At 43.9% G+C, this 20142-nt stretch overlaps 1 protein-coding gene across 1 annotated transcript in view; it reads left to right on the forward strand.

The window, feature by feature from the left end:
* Positions 1-1515: 1515 nt before the first annotated feature.
* tspoap1 (TSPO associated protein 1) overlaps positions 1516-20142 on the forward strand; it is a gene marked incomplete at its 5' end in the record, with an annotated part of 63817 nt that continues 45190 nt past the window's right edge. Inside the window, one exon of the mRNA XM_083695121.1 lies at positions 1516-2535. Coding sequence (XP_083551247.1) covers positions 1516-2535 — 1020 coding nt within the window. The remainder of the gene's footprint in view (positions 2536-20142) is intronic.

Raw genomic sequence — 20142 nt, forward strand, 5'->3', positions numbered from 1 at the left:
TTATAAGTGTACTTGCTTACAAAAGCCGCTAGTGGTCACTCGACTCACAGTCATTAGGTCTATGTTTTGGTCCACTTGATGACGGGGCGCCCCCAAGTAGCCTATTCTAGCGGACAACAGTGTCGGTCCTTAGTGGCCGAGATGTGTATTCCGACCGAGGCTGATACGGGTGGCTTCAATAAATAAAACCAACCAGGTAGGTTATCTTGCACTCGCACCAGGTAAAGCAGGTCGCGACTTTGCATAATTTTGGTAAAAGCAGCCGCTTTGTTTACGTTTTCCAGAGGGGTGATTTTGTTTTCTGTTCGTAGGGTTATACAGTAGCTAACTTTTCAGGTTTGCATTGTTTTTGACCGATTGACTGTCATCCACGTGTGGCTTAGCTAATTAGCTATCCCGTTATTAAAAAAAAAAAACATGATCTCACTGCGTCTTTATTATTGTCCCAAACCCAGCCTGGCCACACAGATGGCATGTCCGTTTAGGGGCTTAGGGAGGAACCGTCACAGTAGTTGGCTAGCGTAGCTTCAACATACAACAAATGTTTTGCTATTGACAAGCCTGTAGGAATGTTGATTTGACATTGTGGATACACTTGTTGCATCGCCATTCCCAACATTGTTCTGGTTATAGCGTCGGCTGGCAAGCAAGCGTTGCTAAAAGTCACGTCTGGACAGGATAGTTTCACAGCTCACAATCATCCCAGTGTCTTATATGACCTCCGTTGGACACCGTATATGAAGTGTACATGTGCATCAGTCGTGCCTATTACACAAACAAACCCTGATTATGTGTCAGATGATGGATGCCCCAGTTCTGCAGCTTTTATTGGCTTTTTAGTTTTTATCGTATAATATAGCCTACTGCCAGCTTCCTGGGCCATTATCCCAAAAGCCAGTCAAATATTTTGGTCTGTATCACTCACTAGCGATATTCTTCCTTTATTTTCAGGACTCCTATGGTCAACTTAATTCATCAGAGGGACACATTGGTCTCAATTGTATCTTTAGGTTAGAATTTGTATGCATGCATACTGTAAGATACAGTGCAGTGTCCATTTGTAGCTATGTCCTTTTATATTTGACAGGTTTTGTTTTTAACGTCTTTTTACGGTTTTAATCTTGTGCAGTCTTTGTGCTCTTTTGTGACAAAACTACTAACTCTCTTACTGATTGCACCAAAAACTGATTAGTAGATATAAAAGATCATCTTAGTCTTGCATGCTCAATGATGAAGATTAAGGTTAAAGCATTAAGCATTAACAGTGTAATGTTGACAATAACGTTTACATTTCATAGACCTCCATCTAACACTGATCTGCTGACATCCACTCCATTTCCTCTTTTCAGTGATCTGGTGTGATAAGTGCATGCTTGCTTGATACCCCCAGATCACCCCATCTCAACCTCCTGCATGAGTCCAGTGATCATTTGCCCCTCAGTTCAACGCATGCACCCTCCCCAGAACTGAATAGGCCTCCCTGCTCAGTGCTTGCCTTGCTGTGAGTGTGCCATCATGGGGAAGGACAGGGGTAACATTCTGGTTCTGTCATCGAAGAGGCCGTTCCGTGGTCGGGGTGACCACAGACAGGAGCTGGAGAGGCTGCGTGTGGCCCTGGAGGCAGAGAAGAGCCGGAACCAACAGGCCCACCAGCACTTCTCTGTGGAGCTGAGGCGCCTGCGGGAGGAGGCGGAGCACGAGCAGCAGAAGGCCCTGAGGGAGCTGACCACCAGGCACGAGCGCCAGAAGGCCCAGGAGCTGCTGAGACTCCGGGAGGACTTGGGCAGGGAGCGGGCCGCTGAGGTGCGCCACCTGCAGCGCTGTAAAGGCCAGGAGCTGCGAGCCGTGGGTGCTGGACTGGAGAAGGAGCGCGAGGCCGCCCTCAGACAGGCCAGGGAACTGCAGCGCCGGCTGGCTAAAGAGGCGAACACCAAACCCAGCCTCAGCGTGCAGGGGGGCAGGCGGAAAACCACAGGAGGAGAGCCTGCTTGTCTGGGCAACGGGGCCACCTACCATAAGCTAGAGCAGCTGCTGCTGAGGCTGCATGAGCAGGCGGATGGACAGCAGGCAGTGTTCCTCCAGCGTCTCAGGCAGGAGCTGGACCTGGAGAAAGGCCTTCTCCTCTGCCACCTGCTAGAGGCCCATGGCCAGCTGGGGGAAGAGAAGCAGAGTGCTGGATCACCCAGGCGCAGGTCAAAGAGCTGTGTTCATCTCCTCAACAGCCCCACTCAGGATAGCCCGGACTCCAGTCGGAGTGGGCCTTCAGTGACCCGATCCAGGTCCATGTCCCAGAATTCCAAGAGTGCCTCCCCTCCGCCTAAGAAGAGAATCCGGCGAGAGCGGTGGAACTTGCCTTCAGCAGCTGCCCGCTGCTCCTCTCCTGTAGCGGGGGACACCTGTTGGAGCAGCTCTCCAGAGATCTGTCCCCCTCAGACCTCACCCTATGCAGGCTGGGACCTCCAGCCCTCCTGCTCCTTTGAGTCCCCTGGGTCAGACAAGTCCTCGCCCTTCAAATGCTCTGATGCAAACATGGAGGATATGGTAAGCTGACTCATATTTCCATTATTTAGTTTCTGCCCCAGTGCTCTTACTGTAGCTCTTCTCTTTAATCCTCTGCACCTCAATCAGAAGTTGATAAGCTGGTAGGCTACAATTTTTGTTGTCATCATAACAAATGCCATGACTTCCCGCGCTCCAGTGTGAAAATATATGAATTGATAAAGGCATACTGTATTTCTGATTTGTAATTCAAGTCATTTTGCAGAATGTGCTTAGCTTTACTTTGATGATGCCAGGCTTAAAAAATGCAACTCTGCTCTTTCTTTGGCTCTATCAGGCATCTTGGAAGGAGATCAGATAAAAGCATAAGTAAATTGGATGTTGGCACATCAACACCTCAAAGTGAATAGCTGGGCCTAGTTAGTTTTTTTTTTCTTGCAGTAGTGAAACGCTAAGTTTGAACAGAACACTTGTGCATGGGCAGTTTGATTAGCATGTTGTTAATTTCTGGATGATCAATTCTCATTGACCACGATGAGCCCCTGCCAATAGTGAGACCTACCTCTAGTGAGTATGCTGATCTTGCCACCAAATAGGTGCATTGTAGCCTCAGTGGTTGGGACTTTCTAGTAGGACATTCTGTTTCAATTACATCAGGGTTATATAGAGCTCAGTGTCAACTCCTCAGCAGGACGGTATGTGACCATCTTGGTGCAGAGAACTATTTAGCCCAAAAGGGGAGGAATGAAGTTGGATTCTGTCCACACTGTGCTTTCTTGCAGATCTATAAATAGAAAATCTCTATCAAGGTCCTGAGTACAGTATCTGCTGAATCGAGAGTCAGTGTGTCAGGCCATCATGTGCCTTGGACATTGCATTGAAAAAGGCTGTTTTGCCTATCATCATGTGTCCGCTTTTCATTACTGAATATTTCTCAAAGCCTTTTGGCACATCTACTCGAGTGGTGACAGACTAAACAGGCCAAATTTCATAACGATCCGTTCAGCCGTTTTCATTAAAACAGATTTTGTGAAAATGTAGCCTTTTTAATAGCGTTCTTTTGTGGGTTAATAACGAAAAAACTACTGAGAGCCCTCTAGAAAATGTGGTACTTATATGAAGCAGTGCAGCCGTATGTCTAGAAGATTGAATTTGTGGCAGTTTTCATTCACATCAATGCAATTTCAGTTTCAATGGGTCTCAGACAATGAGTCTGCGACCCATTGACCCCACCAGACGCTGGGTATCTTCTCTGGTGATGCTCTGCCTTGCCTGTACTGCAGCCATCTTCAGTTGATGTTTCTTTTGAGGTCTTTTCGCCTAAAATTGTATCATTAGGAAATGAAATGCATGTTCAATTGTATTTAAATTTGAAGATTGACTTGGCCAGTCAACTTTTTGGTCCTGAAAAACCTAGTTCCTATGGCAGTATGTTTGGGGTCATTGTCTTACTGTATGATGAAACACCAACCAAATTTGGAGGCATTTGCTTGTACTTAAGCAGACAAGTAATTATATCTAGCTAGCTATTTCCTTTGCTACGTTTTGCCATCTATCTAGTCATATTTGTCATTGATTGTGTGGTGTAACATAATAGTTAATCAACAACAAGCCAATTACTCCACAACTACTGCAGGTTGTCTCAATAAATTATAGAGGTTATTAAGACCAAATTAAATCAGATCACACTGATTTATTTCAAGATTCTTGTAATCTGATCTTAATTCGTTCAGATCAGTGCTGGGTAAAAGGACAGTACAGCATTTCTGGATGGATTCATAGAGGTTGGGTGGATGGATTGAAGGATGATTGAAATGCTGGTGGATGAAAGAAGGTGGGATGGTCGGATAGATGAAAAGGTAATGGTTGGGCAAAGAGGCAGTATGTTGGGTGAGAAGAAACATGTGGAAAACTGATCTGAGGAACATGTGGAGCTGATCTGAGGAGACAACTTGCCATCACAAATTCTGTGTTGCACTGTAGATGAAAATGTTTTAAATATGTTCTATTTTTCTCTAGAGAGGGGACTGGACAGTTTTTTCCCCGCAATATTGGTTAAGTGGGTTTTTCAGGTTTTTTTTTTTTATTCCATTAAAGACTCAATTTATTTACCTTTTAACTAGTGGCACAATTAATCTCATGTTGTTCGTACCATTTTCCTGTCCTCTCTCTACAGTTAATCTATTGGTTTATCCAGTCCAGTTCTCTCTCTGCAGTTAGTCCATCCGTTTATCATTCACCCTACTCAATGTTTTGTCATTTGAGAAGCTAAGAAGTTTGCCAAGCAGGCCCATGCAGAGCTGACAAACAACGTATGCCTCTTCAAATGCACATTTCTATATTAGTACACACTCTTAGTACCACTCCAGTCCTCTCCCCTCTCTCTACAGTTAGTCCATCCGTTTATCCAGTCCAGTCCTCTTTTCTACAGTTAGTCCATCCGTTTATCCAGTCCAGTCCTCTTTTCTACAGTTAGTCCATCCGTTTATCTAGTCCAGTCCTCTCTCTACAGTTAGTCTTGCCATTTATCCAGTCCTCTCTCTAGTTAGTCCATCCGTTTATCCAGTCCAGTCCTCTTTCTACAGTTAGTTCATCCGTTTATCCAGTCCAGTCTTCGCTGACTAATGTAGCTAGTGAAATTGCTTTTCAAAATCCATCCCAGTTTATCAGAAAGTCTCTCCCATTGTCCTCAATTGAAGAACATGCTACAGGCAAGATGTTATTTCAAGTGATTTATTTGCTATGTTACTAATGTCTTCCATTTACAAATTTCACACTCATTCTCAGTTGCAACACTGACCAGCAGTCTCACTATCACTGCACATCACCAGGCTGCTGCTCTGAAATCTTCTTAAAAAATGACATCGGAGAAACAGGAATAGCGGTGACAAAAGTAAAACGTGAAATAGAATTCCCAGTATTTTCCCCAAAGTTCTATTGCTAGCTCAAAAAGGTCCACCAGCTTTTTGTAAGCTTTCCAGATGCTGCAATTTTGCCAGTGCATTTTCTTGTTTAATGCTCACTTTTGCCTTATTACATGAATACAAAAAATATTCAGACCAAAGTAAAACATGCACATAATTGTTTTCTGAACTATAGGCTAAATCTCTATTAAGCACAAGCTCTTCTTCTGAAAGCACTATATAAGGTCTATTACCTCTCTGAAGAGTAAGCATTAGGCTGTTTGAGAGAAGGTGTGAATCGTAAACAGCATGCCCAGTGCTGAGTGTAACCTCTGTTGGTAGAAGTACCAACAAAGCTACTGTAGCTACTGAGGGTGCTGAAAACCTTGTCGGTGCATAGGTCAGATTTTGAGTTATGGTGCTCAATTGAATTTCCTGTCTTTTTCGGCTATTGATAACTCAAAACATCTAACGAGACAAACCCTGCTGCCGCTGACTGTCCTGTGCTCTGTAGGGTGCACATGTAAACCTGTGTTGGACCTGGGAGAGAGACATCTGCGTTCTATGTTAGTCCCTTTGTGCTGAGAGAGTGCGTTACCTCTCAGCTAGCATCATAAATAATTCAGTTGCCTTATTTCAAAACAGAGAACAGCAACCGACTGATTTTCATTAGTAACAGTATAGGACTGCTTTATCAAAAGTGCCTACTCCAGTTAGACTTCAAGCAGAAGCTGTTTGATGTTTCTATTTGTATGCCAGAACCTGGCATACAAGTAGGCTGTCACACTTTTCTGTCACACTTTTTTTTCCTGAAATCTATGTATTTTGTAGAACACACAAGAAACATAATAAGTGAGTAGGTATGAAGGTGCACAGCTACTGTTTGGTAGTAGTCCTACCTTTCAGGATAATAGGAAACATGTTTAGAATACCTGTTAGTGGGTAAATGGACATTCAGTGTATTGTGTTTCTTTGTCTTCTCTCTAGGGGATGTGCTCCACTGCATAGTGAAATAGCTGTGCAGTAATAATTGTATGCCCAGAATAGTTATTAGTGTTCACACACCATGGTAGCTTTCCCTTAAGGTTCAACTGCAGCAACATGTATGGAACATAAATACAGTACTGAGTCTGAGACCAGGCACTATGACGCAAATGGGATGAATAATTTGAATATCTCTTCATAATTATTATAATATTTTTTTTCTGATATATTCAATCATTTCCGATTCCTAGACAGGGCCACATACTGTACATAGGAATTCCAGTCACTGCTTACCTATTTGCACGGATATTTTGGTCCAGTGCTATTTTTGTCAGCTGTCTGTGTTGTGGTGTTGCTATTTGTGGCCGGGGATGTCTCTCTGTGGGTGTGTGGCCCTAGGGCTCTCCTGTCAGTGCCTGTAATTGAGTTATAGAGGCAAGTGTGACAGTCAATCACAGTTGTTTGTTTCTATTAGACTCTGGTGAGCTGCTTGCAATCCTTAGGAGATGCAGTACTAGCAGCAGAATGCTGCTGCTCCTCAAGGCCTACAGCATAGTTCCTAACATTCCCCAGCTTCCCCCTTCTCCTTCTACTCCTAGGAAACAAAACAAAAGTAAGCTTTGAAGTTTAATGGCAAAGTCAATCACTCTCCAGTGCGTGTCGGTACAGACTAAATGATTGTGGCTGTACAGATGGGTCATTTAACATCGCTGAAACAGTCATTAGTCTCATCCATCTTCGGTCAGACAGTCTACTGTCCTCTCCTGCATTATCATACGTTTTTTCAACCAAGACCTTTGCGGCAATGAAGGAGCAATACTCTCATCCTCTGGATTGTTATGTTTTATTTGATTGATTACATTTTACCATCATGTAAGTAAATACTATTGATTGGGTTGGACTTGTCAGTATCATGTCAGTTCCCCAGCATGGGTGTTAATTTTAAGGCTGCCCAAACACCCCCTTCCTTGGGAGAGTCATTGGGAAATAGCAGTGTGTGATGGAGTGCTTACTGTCATAACTCCCTGGTGTAGAGGTTGTTATTTAAGCACTGAAGAGAGGTTGTGGGGGGGGGGGGGGTTAAGGGTGGGATGGGTTGGTGTCTGTCTACCAGCCTCAGTGTGCCTCTAACCCTGCTTATACCAACAGTCTGCTCCCCTCCACCATGCCCACCCAGACTGAGGAAGACCCCCCAGGCCCTGGGCTATTTGTCACTGCAGACAGGCAGGTGTAATTGTTGGAGGACTAGATTAGACCCATTGCACATTTGACTTAAAATAGTTGCTATATGATTTGAAAATAGTTGCATTTTCATTTCTATTAAATAGGCAATCTTGGACAATACATTTTTGGCACTTTAAATGAATGATAAAAGTGATTGATTCTTGAAGAATAGGCTATAATTTATACGTGCCTCCATGAGCTTCGTCCAATTGTCCCCATCAGAACCCAAAATATAAGCATGTTTTACTCTATTGTTTGTGGAGTAACAAGCTTTAAAACATGGTTAAAGCTATACATTTTTATATCATAGCTGTCTGTCTGTCTATGAAATTGAGAATGGTGACATATCTCCAGCCCCACCCCTCAGGTTACCCAAAAAGTGGCGGGGAAACCGCTTTGTTGTTGTTGGAAGATTGAACCAGATTGCACCTTTTAAAGTGGCACATCGGCACATTTTTTTTTTCGGTTAAGTGCCTGTTGAGGTCTCATGTGGGAAGGCACTGAACCCAATTTTGCCTCACTAATTATTCATCTGAATAAATGTATTAAATCTGAAATTTAAGGAATCTTTTAACTTGTCTGAATCAGGGAATTTACAATACTCTTAAAAATACACATGCAATGAATAATACATAGCCTAATAATTGCTAAATTCATATTGTATTTTATATAATATATACACTTTTTTGTGTTCTACTTAAAATGGTACCAGCCCCCACCACATCCTTGTGCATTATTGTGCTCCAAATGTTCCGTCCTAATAGGAAAGTGTGAGAAAATTAATTACTGGTTAGTGTTTGTTTGTCTAAGCCTCTAAAGTGGTGGTTTAGTGCACTTAACAACAGTCTGGGTAAACAGGCATGTCAGATTTCAAAGGAGGAGACTTGTGCAGGGTGGGTCGGATTAGATCAGTTTTTTTATGCCCTTTTGTTTTGGGTAAGATGGGTGGCAGAAGTGGGTCAACGTGTAAAGCTCCGCTCCCAATCTGGTTAAAGACTTCATGGGGGGGAGTTTGAATAATTCATCAAAGTTTGAGCTCTATCCAAACAGCAATACGTAGCCTCTGGTGTATGTGTTTCCTGTGCATACACACAGGAACATCATGTCATCTGAGGAGCAGGGATGTGGGAAGTACTGCTGTATGTAGCTGCAGCTTTGTCTGCTTTTTAAAGATTTTAAAGGTTCCTTGAGTTTTATTGTACATACTGTAGACATTTGATGCAGAGATTGGGTTGATACGTGCCAGCTACTGGGAATCATGTCAGAGGTGCCTTGTGGCAAATGTTTCACTGACAATGCAGTCACGTTGTCTCACTGGCCAATTTTTGGAAGACATTTAATTGGATTGCTTTTGTTCAAGTCAGCAGGAATATGATGTTTACATCTTTCTACTTGGTAACCTATATTTGCCAATGAAATGAGCATATTTTTATTTCCTCATACTACTACAACCTCTCAAATGTGTGCCATGAGGAAATCATTGATGTTTAAACTTCAGAAAAGCATCTCCCCCCCCCCCCCCCCCCCCCAGTTGTTCCTCTCTCCTTCTGCCCATCTTTTAACATAGAGGGAATTTCTTATCAAACAAGTCAGTCTGAGCATGTTCCTCAAACTCCTAACTGGCAGGGGGACAGAATGTCTGTCGATGTGCCAGGGAATGACAGAACCTCTGAACCGTCAGGGATGGTTTGACTTTCGCTTTGAGTCTGGTTTGTGCTTGGCATGCATTATCTTACTCTGTATTAAACCTTCTTCTGACTAGACTGTAATATGTATGTATTGGAGCCTGACTGAATGGTGAACCCAATCTGAAAAAAACACATTGAATTAAAGCTGAGAATCTTTAATTTGACTCCACAGTAATTGTATGATTTTAAATCCAAATTGTTGCGCTAAAAGGAGACAAAATGCTTCCTCTTTCCAATACTTATGGGGGGGCACTGTATGTCTACATCACTGTATGTCTACATCACTGTATGTCTACATCACTGTATGTCTACATCACTGTATGTCTATCACTGTATGTCTATATCACTGTATGTCTACATCACTGTATGTCTATATCACTGTATGTCTATATCACTGTATGTCTACATCACTGTATGTCTATATCACTGTATGTCTACATCACTGTATGTCTATATCACTGTATGTCTATCACTGTATGTCTACATCACTGTATGTCTACATCACTGTATGTCTATATTTTGCTTTGGAAAAACCCAATTACACTGATTTTCTATCATTTCTGAATGCAAAGCTGACGCACATCTTTGGTGCTACGGTGTATTATTGGAGGAATATGTGCCAATACAGATATTTCCATAATAGTCCAATATCGAAAATATTGGTGCTCTAATACTGTATATCGGTTGGGGTCTAGTAATCCTCACCCTATGTATAATCATCATTCGATTAGATATTTGTGGGATGACCTCTGTTAAATTACATTTCAATTATTTTATGATTAAAAAATGCTGATATGATTCTTTAAAACTGGTTGTGTAGCTAGCCATTACACAAACATCCATCTACATTGGTGTAGCCTCCTTCAAACATGTCAGACCAGCCTGGTGGGTAAAGCGTGGGATGACAGTATTTTTGTCAGAAAAATTCTCTGTTGTTGTAGACATGGGCATCTGTTAAACTCATTTCTGCTGGTACCAGTCTTGTATGTGAGCTGCTGTTCCCGCTGTACACTCTCCTCTTGCTGGTTGGTTTCTGATCATCGGTGCCTCTTGCCCCAGTCAGGTTTGAATTAGAAGTTGGGGGGAGGCCGGAGTGGGAGGGAGATTGGGCTCTAGAAGAGCATGTCAGGGTTGGTTTCATCAATTGCAAGGGCACACTCACACAAGCACCCTGTAATTACAGTTTAGACAAAGAGAATGGTGAAATGCCCTGTGAGAGAAATGGCAAGGGCATTGCAGTGAGAGTAGGGGAATTGTGCATGGACTCTTTCTGGGGATGCTCTTGGTCTCTATCTCTCAGTTACAGTAAAAGTGAATACCCTAAATGCAGTGTTTGTCATGCAGTAAACCTGTCTCTTATTTGTTGCTTGCGGGATAATTTGTTGGCTCAGGGTCAATGAATCCTCCCTACATTGTGCCTCCAGCCTTGCAATGGGATCTTGATTGAGGATGTGTGGCTGAGACATTCTCTCATCCCATGAATATGTACATATATCCCCCTCCCCTCTGCCTTATCCTCCTGAGAGATTCACCAGGGGCAGTGGAGCGTGAGGTGGGGAAGGTGTGACAAAGCATTCTGTATGATTGTGACAGCGTCTTAAACTTGGCCTGTCTTACTTTGATCACTCACCTGAGCACAGAAATAGACCAGCTTTAATTGGATGACACGCTCTCACTGACCTTTTAATACTGTAGATGGGAAATGCACACACTTTGGCACCCAGGTCTGCTAACCCTCTCATCTAGGAAGACAGACAGACAGACAGACAGACAGACAGACAGACAGACAGACAGACAGAGGTGCCCTAGGCATGTTGTTGTGTATTACTACGGCACCTCTAAATGCGTGAGCTCTCCAACCAAGCCACAGTCTGTCAGACCCAGCAGTCATTACACTGATAGAGATGCCTGATAGAACAGCTGCTCCTGACAATTTCCTTTTTTATAGCTTCTGTTTTAGCACAGCCCAATATAAATGAACACACAGGCTCTCCACAAGTTCACAATTAGCCTAGACTAGACGCATTAATTTAGAGATTTTTTTTGCCTCAAGATATGTGCCATATTCCAAGTATAAGATGTAATTGTTATTCAGAGATTAGACATGTTTGTTGTATTGTATGCTTCTAGCCTATATTGAATTAGTAGCTTAATTTGCCTATCCCTGTGTTCTTTTTGGCTTATTTCAAGATCTGGTGGCTGTATTAAGCCTCGCTCTGTACGAGCGTTGTGAACACATGCTTACCCTCTGGCACTCCTTTATGAGTGACCGTGTCGGGTTATCCACTGGCTTGCAGCTGATCACATGCTGGTTGTGTTTGTTTGCTTGTGTGAGGATTAGTGAGGGGAAGCGAACGCTAGGGATGGTTAGGCCTTCTTTTTTACTCTCTTCATCTGTCTATTGATTCAGGACCTAAAACATGACCTGCTGGTCAGAAGATGCGGTCGTCGTGTTGCTCATTCCTCTTCCAGGGGTAAACATCACATGTTCATATCTACCCCTCATCCAAATTTAACGTTTCATGAAGTTGTCAAGTGAGGTGACTAGACCAGAACTCAGTTGGTGCTATAGACCTTGAGTATTCTCCAGCCCTGCTTTTGCTGATATGATCAGCGTAGGGAGTAGTTTGCCTCAGACAGGGATTTGTAATTGAAAAGCTGCAGTGGCTGTCAAATTAACATGAATCTCATTCCATGAGTAAGAAAATATATATGAAAATTGGATACCTTCCAGATGGAGATTTCTATGTGTATACTGAGGAGCACCAAGTATTCCCCAGATTCTTAGTTGTCTATCCACAATAATGAGGCATATGATGATGAGGCGGTCCTTTTATATTGTGTAGGCTAATTTGTAGTGGAGTGCTACAGAAATGTTTGGGTTATTATGCTGTAAAGGGATACTGTAAATCAAAGCCCTATTAATAGGGCTATGCAATTCCTCTCTACACCTTCATCTGCATTACTCTACCTCAGAGACTTTTTGGCTCGTCGAGCCTATAGGATGTTGAGAAATCAGTCCTATTGACAAAGGGTCTGTGGTTGGTTCATTCTTGGCTGTGGCTGGTGTTCTGTTAATCTCCTTGGGTTTCTCTCTCTTCTTTTCTGTTTGCTAACTTGGGAGGCAATTAGCAGGAGTAGTTGAGCGGTCTCTTAGCAGATATGAATCTCAGCCAGTGGAGCTGAACAGACTTGAGGATCAAGTTCATTTGCTAGCTGTGTGCGTGTGTGTGTGTGTGTGTGTGTGTGTGTGCACTGAGGGTTATAAAGAATAGCTCAGTTTAATGCTTTATCTGGGTGCAGTCTGATATTTATAGAAAGGATCCCTAGGAGGGCAGCTTGCTCCTACATCATAAGAAAATAGATTATCAACCACAATGTGGACATGTATTGCTCTCAAATCATCTTTTCCTGTGCTAATATCTATTATACCATGACAGAAAAAGACTGAGAACGTACGTGAGAACGTTGAGAACAAACTGTACGTGCACAGTTTGCCATCCCTCTGACTGCCTACAGCCTCCCTGTGTTGCAGTGTGTGCCGCCTCTTGAACAATCAATAGGCAACCAACATCATTCCAGCGTCATCTCCATGGAAACGAGCTCTAGCCTCAGTCATGATTGGCCACTTCCCAGAGGCTGCCTTTTTGTGATAGGAGGATAGAATCCATCCTCCCCACCCCCTCCTTTGACGAACACATACACACACATTTTCCCCTTCACTTCGTCCTCTTCTTTCACCTTAATGTTGTTATGGTCATGGGATTAGACTATGCGTCGAGCCCCGTCGTGTCAGTGAGCAGTAGATTTGGAGCAGCAGCATCAACGAGGACACGGACACAGCTGGAGACCCCCGACATACCACCTGCATCTGAGCCACCAAAGAGAAGGGGGATTGGAGGGGGGACCTGTTAGTTAAACCAGTCTCTCTCTCTGTCTCTCCCTCTCTCTGCCTACACACACACACACATATAGCAGCAGGGCTTCTTTTGTGTGGCATCACAGAGACCCAGAGTAAGGCTCCTCTAGGAGACAGTCTACTGATTACATGGCTTTCCTGTTCGTGTTTCTGGATGAACAACAGTGACAGATCCATCCCTCTGTAGGAGACTGAAGGTACGCGGAGACGCAGGAGGACGTAGCCTCGGTCAGCCTAGCCAGGAGGGCTCTGAATCTGGATGCTTCACTGTTCTGATCAGATCGAGTGGATTGTGGACATGATCATCATACCGATTTTTATAATGAGAAGCTTTTCAGTTTGATGTACATGGAAGTATATGCCTAAAATACATGAAATCTTCTTTTTTAGGAAGACGTCAGTGAGGGCATTTTTTATATAGCCCCCCGAAAAGTTCTTATTTTAAAGGGGCCGCAAACATCTCTGGATTATGTCATACTGGTTTTGTCTTGAAAATGACGCATTCTCCCTTGGTGTTAGGAATATTTCTACAAAAGGATCAGGCACCGAGCTAGTGCTAATTTGGGCGAATTTGGGCAAACTTATGAGGTAACTCTGTATTTGGTTACTGATAAGCCTGGTAATTACATTGCTTAGCTGACTGATCTTCGCTTTGGTGTCAGACACTTAAACTCAGCTCAGGCGGAATTACTCCCTCCCTTTGTAAACTCTGAGGGCTAGAAAAGGAGGAGGGGGGCTGACATATTTTTTTCTATTTTGGAGTCAGCTTGATGCGGCTGATCGGTTTAATTCCCTCCTCACTGAATGAAAAGCCTGTGCTGGCCTGGCCTTGGCTGTGCCCCCCATGTGGCCCTATTGATCCCAGTCGTGCCGCCTGACGGTGACAGAAAGTGATGTATGACTTGTGCACCAGGCCGGAGCAGCCCCAGCAGCCGGAGCAGGCGTCTGCCGACACGGAGATGGAGGGCCGCGGGGAGCCAGAAGCCCCCGGACAGCAGCATGAGGGGGAGAAGACAGAGGAGCAGGGTACCCATGACCTCGTAGACAAAACAAACCCTGCCGCCACCACCACCATTACTGCTCCTGCTACTCCCACAGCAATGCTGGGAAAGAGGCACCACTCACTCTATGAGAACCTCAACGGCTGTGAGGTGGAGGGGTTTCGCAAGGTAGGTCTGGAACTTGTGGTCTACCTGTAACCCCTTAGTTAAAGATGCACAATACCTGGAGGACATCCCAGAGATGAGATACAAAGTCTATTGACTGTGCATGTTTGGGTTGTCAATTCAGATAGAGAATTGCTTGTCTTGTTGTCTGACTAAGGTTTTTTATATGGGGCAGAAGTGCTGTAAGCAGTTACTCATTAAGTCAGAGTGACCTCAACCCATATTTCACACCACTGCAGAGCCTAAGTGGGACACCAGAGGATCCACTTAGTGGTATTTCATTGAAAATCAATAGGGGCACCCGCAAGATATGTCATGTAATTGGACAATGCTAACACGTTGACTGTGTAACTTATAGGATACTTAATAAGACTATTGCCATTGTTATCAATGATTGAATCTGTGTGTCACCTGTCTTTGTCCTTTTAATTTCTTAATCCTACTTGAACAAATATACTTTGGAATCAGGTTTGAATTGAACTGTTAAACAAAACTTGCTGGTTAGAATATTGCCTCACTACAGGGAAAGAGATGGACAGGCCCAGGGGTTTTCATGAACCTGTCAACATCCAGAGATGGGGAGGGAGGAAGCTGCCCTGACCTTAGAGAGAGGGAGTGAGGGATGGTGGCATAGGGAGAAGGAGGGAGAGTGCCTCTGTGGTCCCCGGGGACTCTCTGATTTGATGAGTAGAAAAGCCGGCTAGCTTTGGTGTGTGGCAGTTGTGAAGTGGCAAAGCCCCTGTAAGAAAATAAAAGGACAGTTACAACTTCTGTGTTTAAGGAATCTTTTACTTGTATATCAGGCAGCAGAGCCAAGCACAAACTCTGGGTCCATTTGTATGGTCTGAACCAAGAACTAAGTTTTATATCAGCTCTTGTAGTGTCTTACCCTTTGATCTATCACCCAGTCTGAAGCAGTATACAAAGCATGAACATTTTCATGTTTTGTATACTGCTTCAGACTTATCACCTGTATGTTATTTGGTTTGATAGTTCTTGTCACACTTAACTTGGTCACTCACCGTCACAGGGTGTTGTGAGAACCAGTTCTAAATGGTTGGCCTAATGAGCATGTCCCCATGCTCATTACAGGAGCACTCCATCTCCCTGCAGGGGGCTGGGTCACCCAGGGCCAGACTGAGCTGTCAACCCCTAATGCAACCCGCCTCAGCTTTGGGAGGAAACACTGTCATGCATATTTCAAGCCTAGTGCTGTATGCCTGCCAGCTTTTCTATCATCCAATTTTTTTTGTTTCACTCGAGATTAGTTTTTCCATGTAAAGCCCAGAATTTTTTGGAGCTCAAAAAAGGAGCTCCGTGGGGACATGGTTCCTTCCTTTAGGATACAAGATGCTGACCTCACTGCCATTGCCTATCCTTTCTCGTAAAAAGCAATTTAGGACTCAATAGAACACTAAATATACTGCCCTCTCTCACAACGTGGCTGTAGATCCATGGCAATCTGGCCACGGGAGCTGAGAGGGAGCATTTAAATGATGCATTAGCAATTACCTTCTAGTCCTTTCAGCCCAGTGGGGGGTGGGTCTGGGTATTGTATGGCAGGGGGGCTCTCAGTCTTGGAGATTACTATTTATTTTCTGTTTCATGCAGAGGGGTTAACTGTGTGTGTGTGCGTCCTTTTTCTTTCCTCATCACCAATTCCAGCCACATTGACTGTGAGGCTCTGTGTGTTCACAGTGTGTGTTAATGAAGAGAGCGGCATGGGTGTCTGTGGTCCAGTGGTGACATTAGTCAAGCCTGTGTGGACTGTGATTAGAGAGGGAGCTGGGGAGAGCACGAATTGAAGGGAGAGGGGAGACTAAGGCGATCAACAGAGAGATGGACCAGGAGGGAGAGGGAAAAGGGATGTAAGAAGAGCAGGTAATCTAGAGGGAGTGGGGGGGGGGGGGGGGGGGGGGGGGGGAGAGTGAAAGGGACATTTCATAGCCACAACCCCCACCTGTAATGGCTAGCTATTATTCTGAGGCGTGTGTGGAGAATGAGTCTTTTGTCTGAGATGATGTTGATGCTCCTCTGTATCTCCATAAACCTGTGTCCTGGCCCCTGAGGGTGACATGATGACTCTCCCACGTGCTCTCTCTTTTGAATCTGTCACTCCTCCTATCTCAGCCTTCAGCTCATGTTCTCACTGCCTCTGCCCTACAGCTGTCTGCTTTGTGATGCATTTATGCATGTGGTTTTATTCATTGTGGATATTCATGTTTTTCAATGTCCATTTTATACACAAGGAGTTTATTACTAATACAGAGGTAATCTAAGATGCTCCTGTTTAGCATAGGCCATATCCCCTATAGACCAAACCTCCAGAGAAATGAATGCAATACAATTACTTGGCTCCAGTATCCTCAGTGTGAGATTGTAATGGGCAGCAACAATATCAGAATTACGTTCTCAAAATCGTAGTGTTTTGCTGTGCATTAAGGTATTCTGGTTTCTTAGAGACAGCTAAAAGGGGCCTGCTTCAAAAGCGGAGTATTAGCTCAATGCCACTGCTGTAGGGCACTATTCATAATTCATAGATTTGCTGCAGCCAACTCATATCCGGGGGTTGAGGTGAATGCTGGTTTTGGAGGGTTTCTTATGGTTTAACCGAGCCACAGATGCTAAGGCAATGTGCTGAGGATATTTCTGTGTCCTGGCCTGTAATCCTATGGAGGGTGATGCAGCCATGTTTTATGATCATAGTAAAGATTTATGGTCAAAAAGCCCCTGGGGACTTTAATTGAGCTCACAGCGACAAATTGCACTGTTTTGCAATTAATTCAGCAAACCGTCTGTTCTGTGGAGGTGGAGAGAAGAGGCTGGGCAGTGTTTTATGACCGCTTTGAAGAGTAGGCCTAGTTTATGACGTTTAAGTTTTAACATGGTTGGGCTATGAGGCTGTTTAATAAAATGCCTGAGGCAGAGACTAGGGAATCTGAAGTGTGTACTCCTTGTCTCTGTAAAGCCTCCGGTGATGCAGTTTCATGAGCCATGTCCCTCCCTCTCTCAACCTCTGTGTTGATGAAACAGAATCCATCAATCTCATATTCTTAAGAAATAATCTCATGTTTCTTTAAAGTCGTGTCCTTCCCTTTATTCTATCCAACTTCCTTCCTTTCTCTTTCTTCCCCTCTTCTATTCTGTCATAGCTTTTTATACTGCCAGAATCTGTTGTTATCTTACCATTACTCTTACCATTACAATATAATACACTCATATTCTCTCTCTCTCAAAACCAATTGTTCTCTACATTGTGTAAAGACCTTTTTAGACAGAGTGAGGGCTTACGAATTAAGCAGTCGTTGATGTCAGTCTTTGCACTTGTTAGAGAGAGAGGGCAGAGAGGCATTTATCCTGTGAAGGTGGTGGGTAAAATGACAGTGCAGTCCTTGGTGGTCAGATCTCACAGCACCTGTCATGATGCCAAATGGCTGTCCCTCAGGGTTGGTTCTTTTGGTCTATAAACTGTCATGAGAGTTTGGAGATCCTTTCTGCAAGGAACTGGAATACCTAGCCCTTCGCTCTAATCTTACCCTGTGCTCTGGAGGTAAAGAGAAGGTCCACCATACCTTTCAACTGTGTAGGGGCCATTTGTTTAAGAGCAGTCAAACTCTCCTCTGGGTCATGCTCCTCAGTTTTCCCTTCGGAACACAATTCATCATGTTATCTGATTAGCTCTTATCTGGGTAGTGATGCTTCAATTACAGCCCAGGGAGTAATGAGGGTTGGATTGGGCTGGCATCGTTCCAGAGGTCCTGTTCTATCGATCTGCTGCGCTTTGCTACTTACATTGGCTGTCTACAGTCTCCTGTTATAAAGACCCAGAACTCTCTACTTCACCCTTTCTACTCTTGTGGAAGATGCATGTTTGAAATGCTGGATAGGTGTATAGGACTTTAATCGTATAGTGTATTGAATTCCCATGGACTCTCATAGCCAGTAGCCAGTTTCGTCTACATAGAATTCAGTTACACTTAACATTAAGTTGCCCCTGCCAGTGTAATAATGCTGTAATTGCCTTAGTAGTAACTAGCACAGGCGTGTTCTTCATTTAATTTCCCACCATCAGTGTAACACAAACTGCAGGAACCTTTCTGAGTGAAAGAATTAATCACCTCTAGTCACATCTAAAATTACTCTAGCTTTTGTCAACATGTGGCTCTGGAGAGTTGGGTAAGGGGTGGCGTGGGTTACCCTGTTTTGTGTTATTTTGTGGCGTGGGTTACCCTGTTTTGTGTTATTTTGTGGCGTGGGTTACCCTGTTTTGTGTTATTTTGTTTGCCTCCAAGCCATGAGCCCCAGGGCTGGTTCTGGTGTTGACCCTCTGTCAGGCGTGCTGGTGTGGGGCTTTCAGTGAGCGTGTGACTGTGCACTGAGCTCTGCACTGAGCTCTGCACTGAGATCTGCACTGACCCAATTTGCATTTCCCTGGGAAGAGTAAAAGTAGAGCGCAGCTTCAGAATCACTCTCCCTCCCTCCCTCTCCCTCCCTCTCTCTCTCTCTCTCTATCTCCTATATCTCCCTATCTCCATCCATCCCTCCCTCTGAGTGGAGCTGCCCCCCTTGCTGCTCCAGTGTGCTCCCTTCTCTACCGTGCTGCAGTCTGCAACATGTGAGAGGTGTCAGTCAAAGCTCACCATGTTCCTGCTCTTCATCTTCTGAAGCAAACGCAAACCCCAATAAAGAGGATGCTTCTGTGGCACCCCATAGGGGGTTTTGTAGTCAGGATTATCACAGCAAGAAGCCAACTATATGGCATCCACTTTGATATATTTCATGGAAGCGGTGCATCAAGGGGCAAGAGTCATGAAGCCCAGCTTCAGTTAAAAACCGATGATGATAATGAACACATCATCACTCACACATTTGAGAAGGGAATCCAAATACCACCCACTTCCCGGCCCCTTGCGGACTGTTTGAAATGTGATTGAAGAGCTGACAGTTGGATTGTGATTAATAGGGGGGTTGGATTTTCTCAACTCAAAATAGTTGCAACACAGTGCTCTGCCACTAGTCATCTTAATCATCTCAAACACAACACACAGAGTTTGATTTGGCCGTAAGGATTTAATTTCTTGTTCATAATAAGCCCATGAACATGGCATTTTTATGCTGTTACTGTACTTTGTATTATCAAGCTTATATACACGACCAGATAGTAAAAAGAGTATGCAGAAACTGATTTAAATGGAGATTACAGGAAGATGATTACCAGTTGAAAATTATTGTGATTGGAGACTGGTTTTGAAATGCTTCAAAGCATGTTGTTAAAATTGTAGTAAAAAAAAAAGTCTAAATTCTCCCGCCCAGTGGTAGGGTTGTCCTATTTTTGGAGTTTGTTTGTTCCATAACCCCAGCCTGGGAATGTGCGCTTAAGATCAGTATCTCCATGCTGTTCTCTTCCCTTGATTTCAAACCTCTTATCAGATAATTCACTCTGCCCTTCTGGATTGGAGGTTTAGGTTGTAGCTAAAGACGCATATTATAATGCATCTCGAATTCATATGTCTTCTACAGATGGAGCCAAATGGATTGCATGAAATTCCTGCGGACAGCCGTACGCGGTGCTGCAGCGCTACTCAAATAGCCGGGAAGCTCCGCAGAGCCTGAACACACTTGACATTATTTAAAACTCCCCCTTGCGTGCCAAGGTGTACTTCTGTTTGCATCCACCAGAAGGCGCATAGATTGAAGCTTTTACAGTAGAACATTAAGTACGCATATAGTGTTCAGAAAATCAAGATGGCTCACTTTAC

The sequence above is a fragment of the Argentina silus genome (assembly GCF_951799395.1).
Source record: "Argentina silus genome assembly, chromosome: 2".
In the NCBI taxonomy this organism is placed as follows: Eukaryota; Metazoa; Chordata; class Actinopteri; order Argentiniformes; family Argentinidae; genus Argentina; species Argentina silus.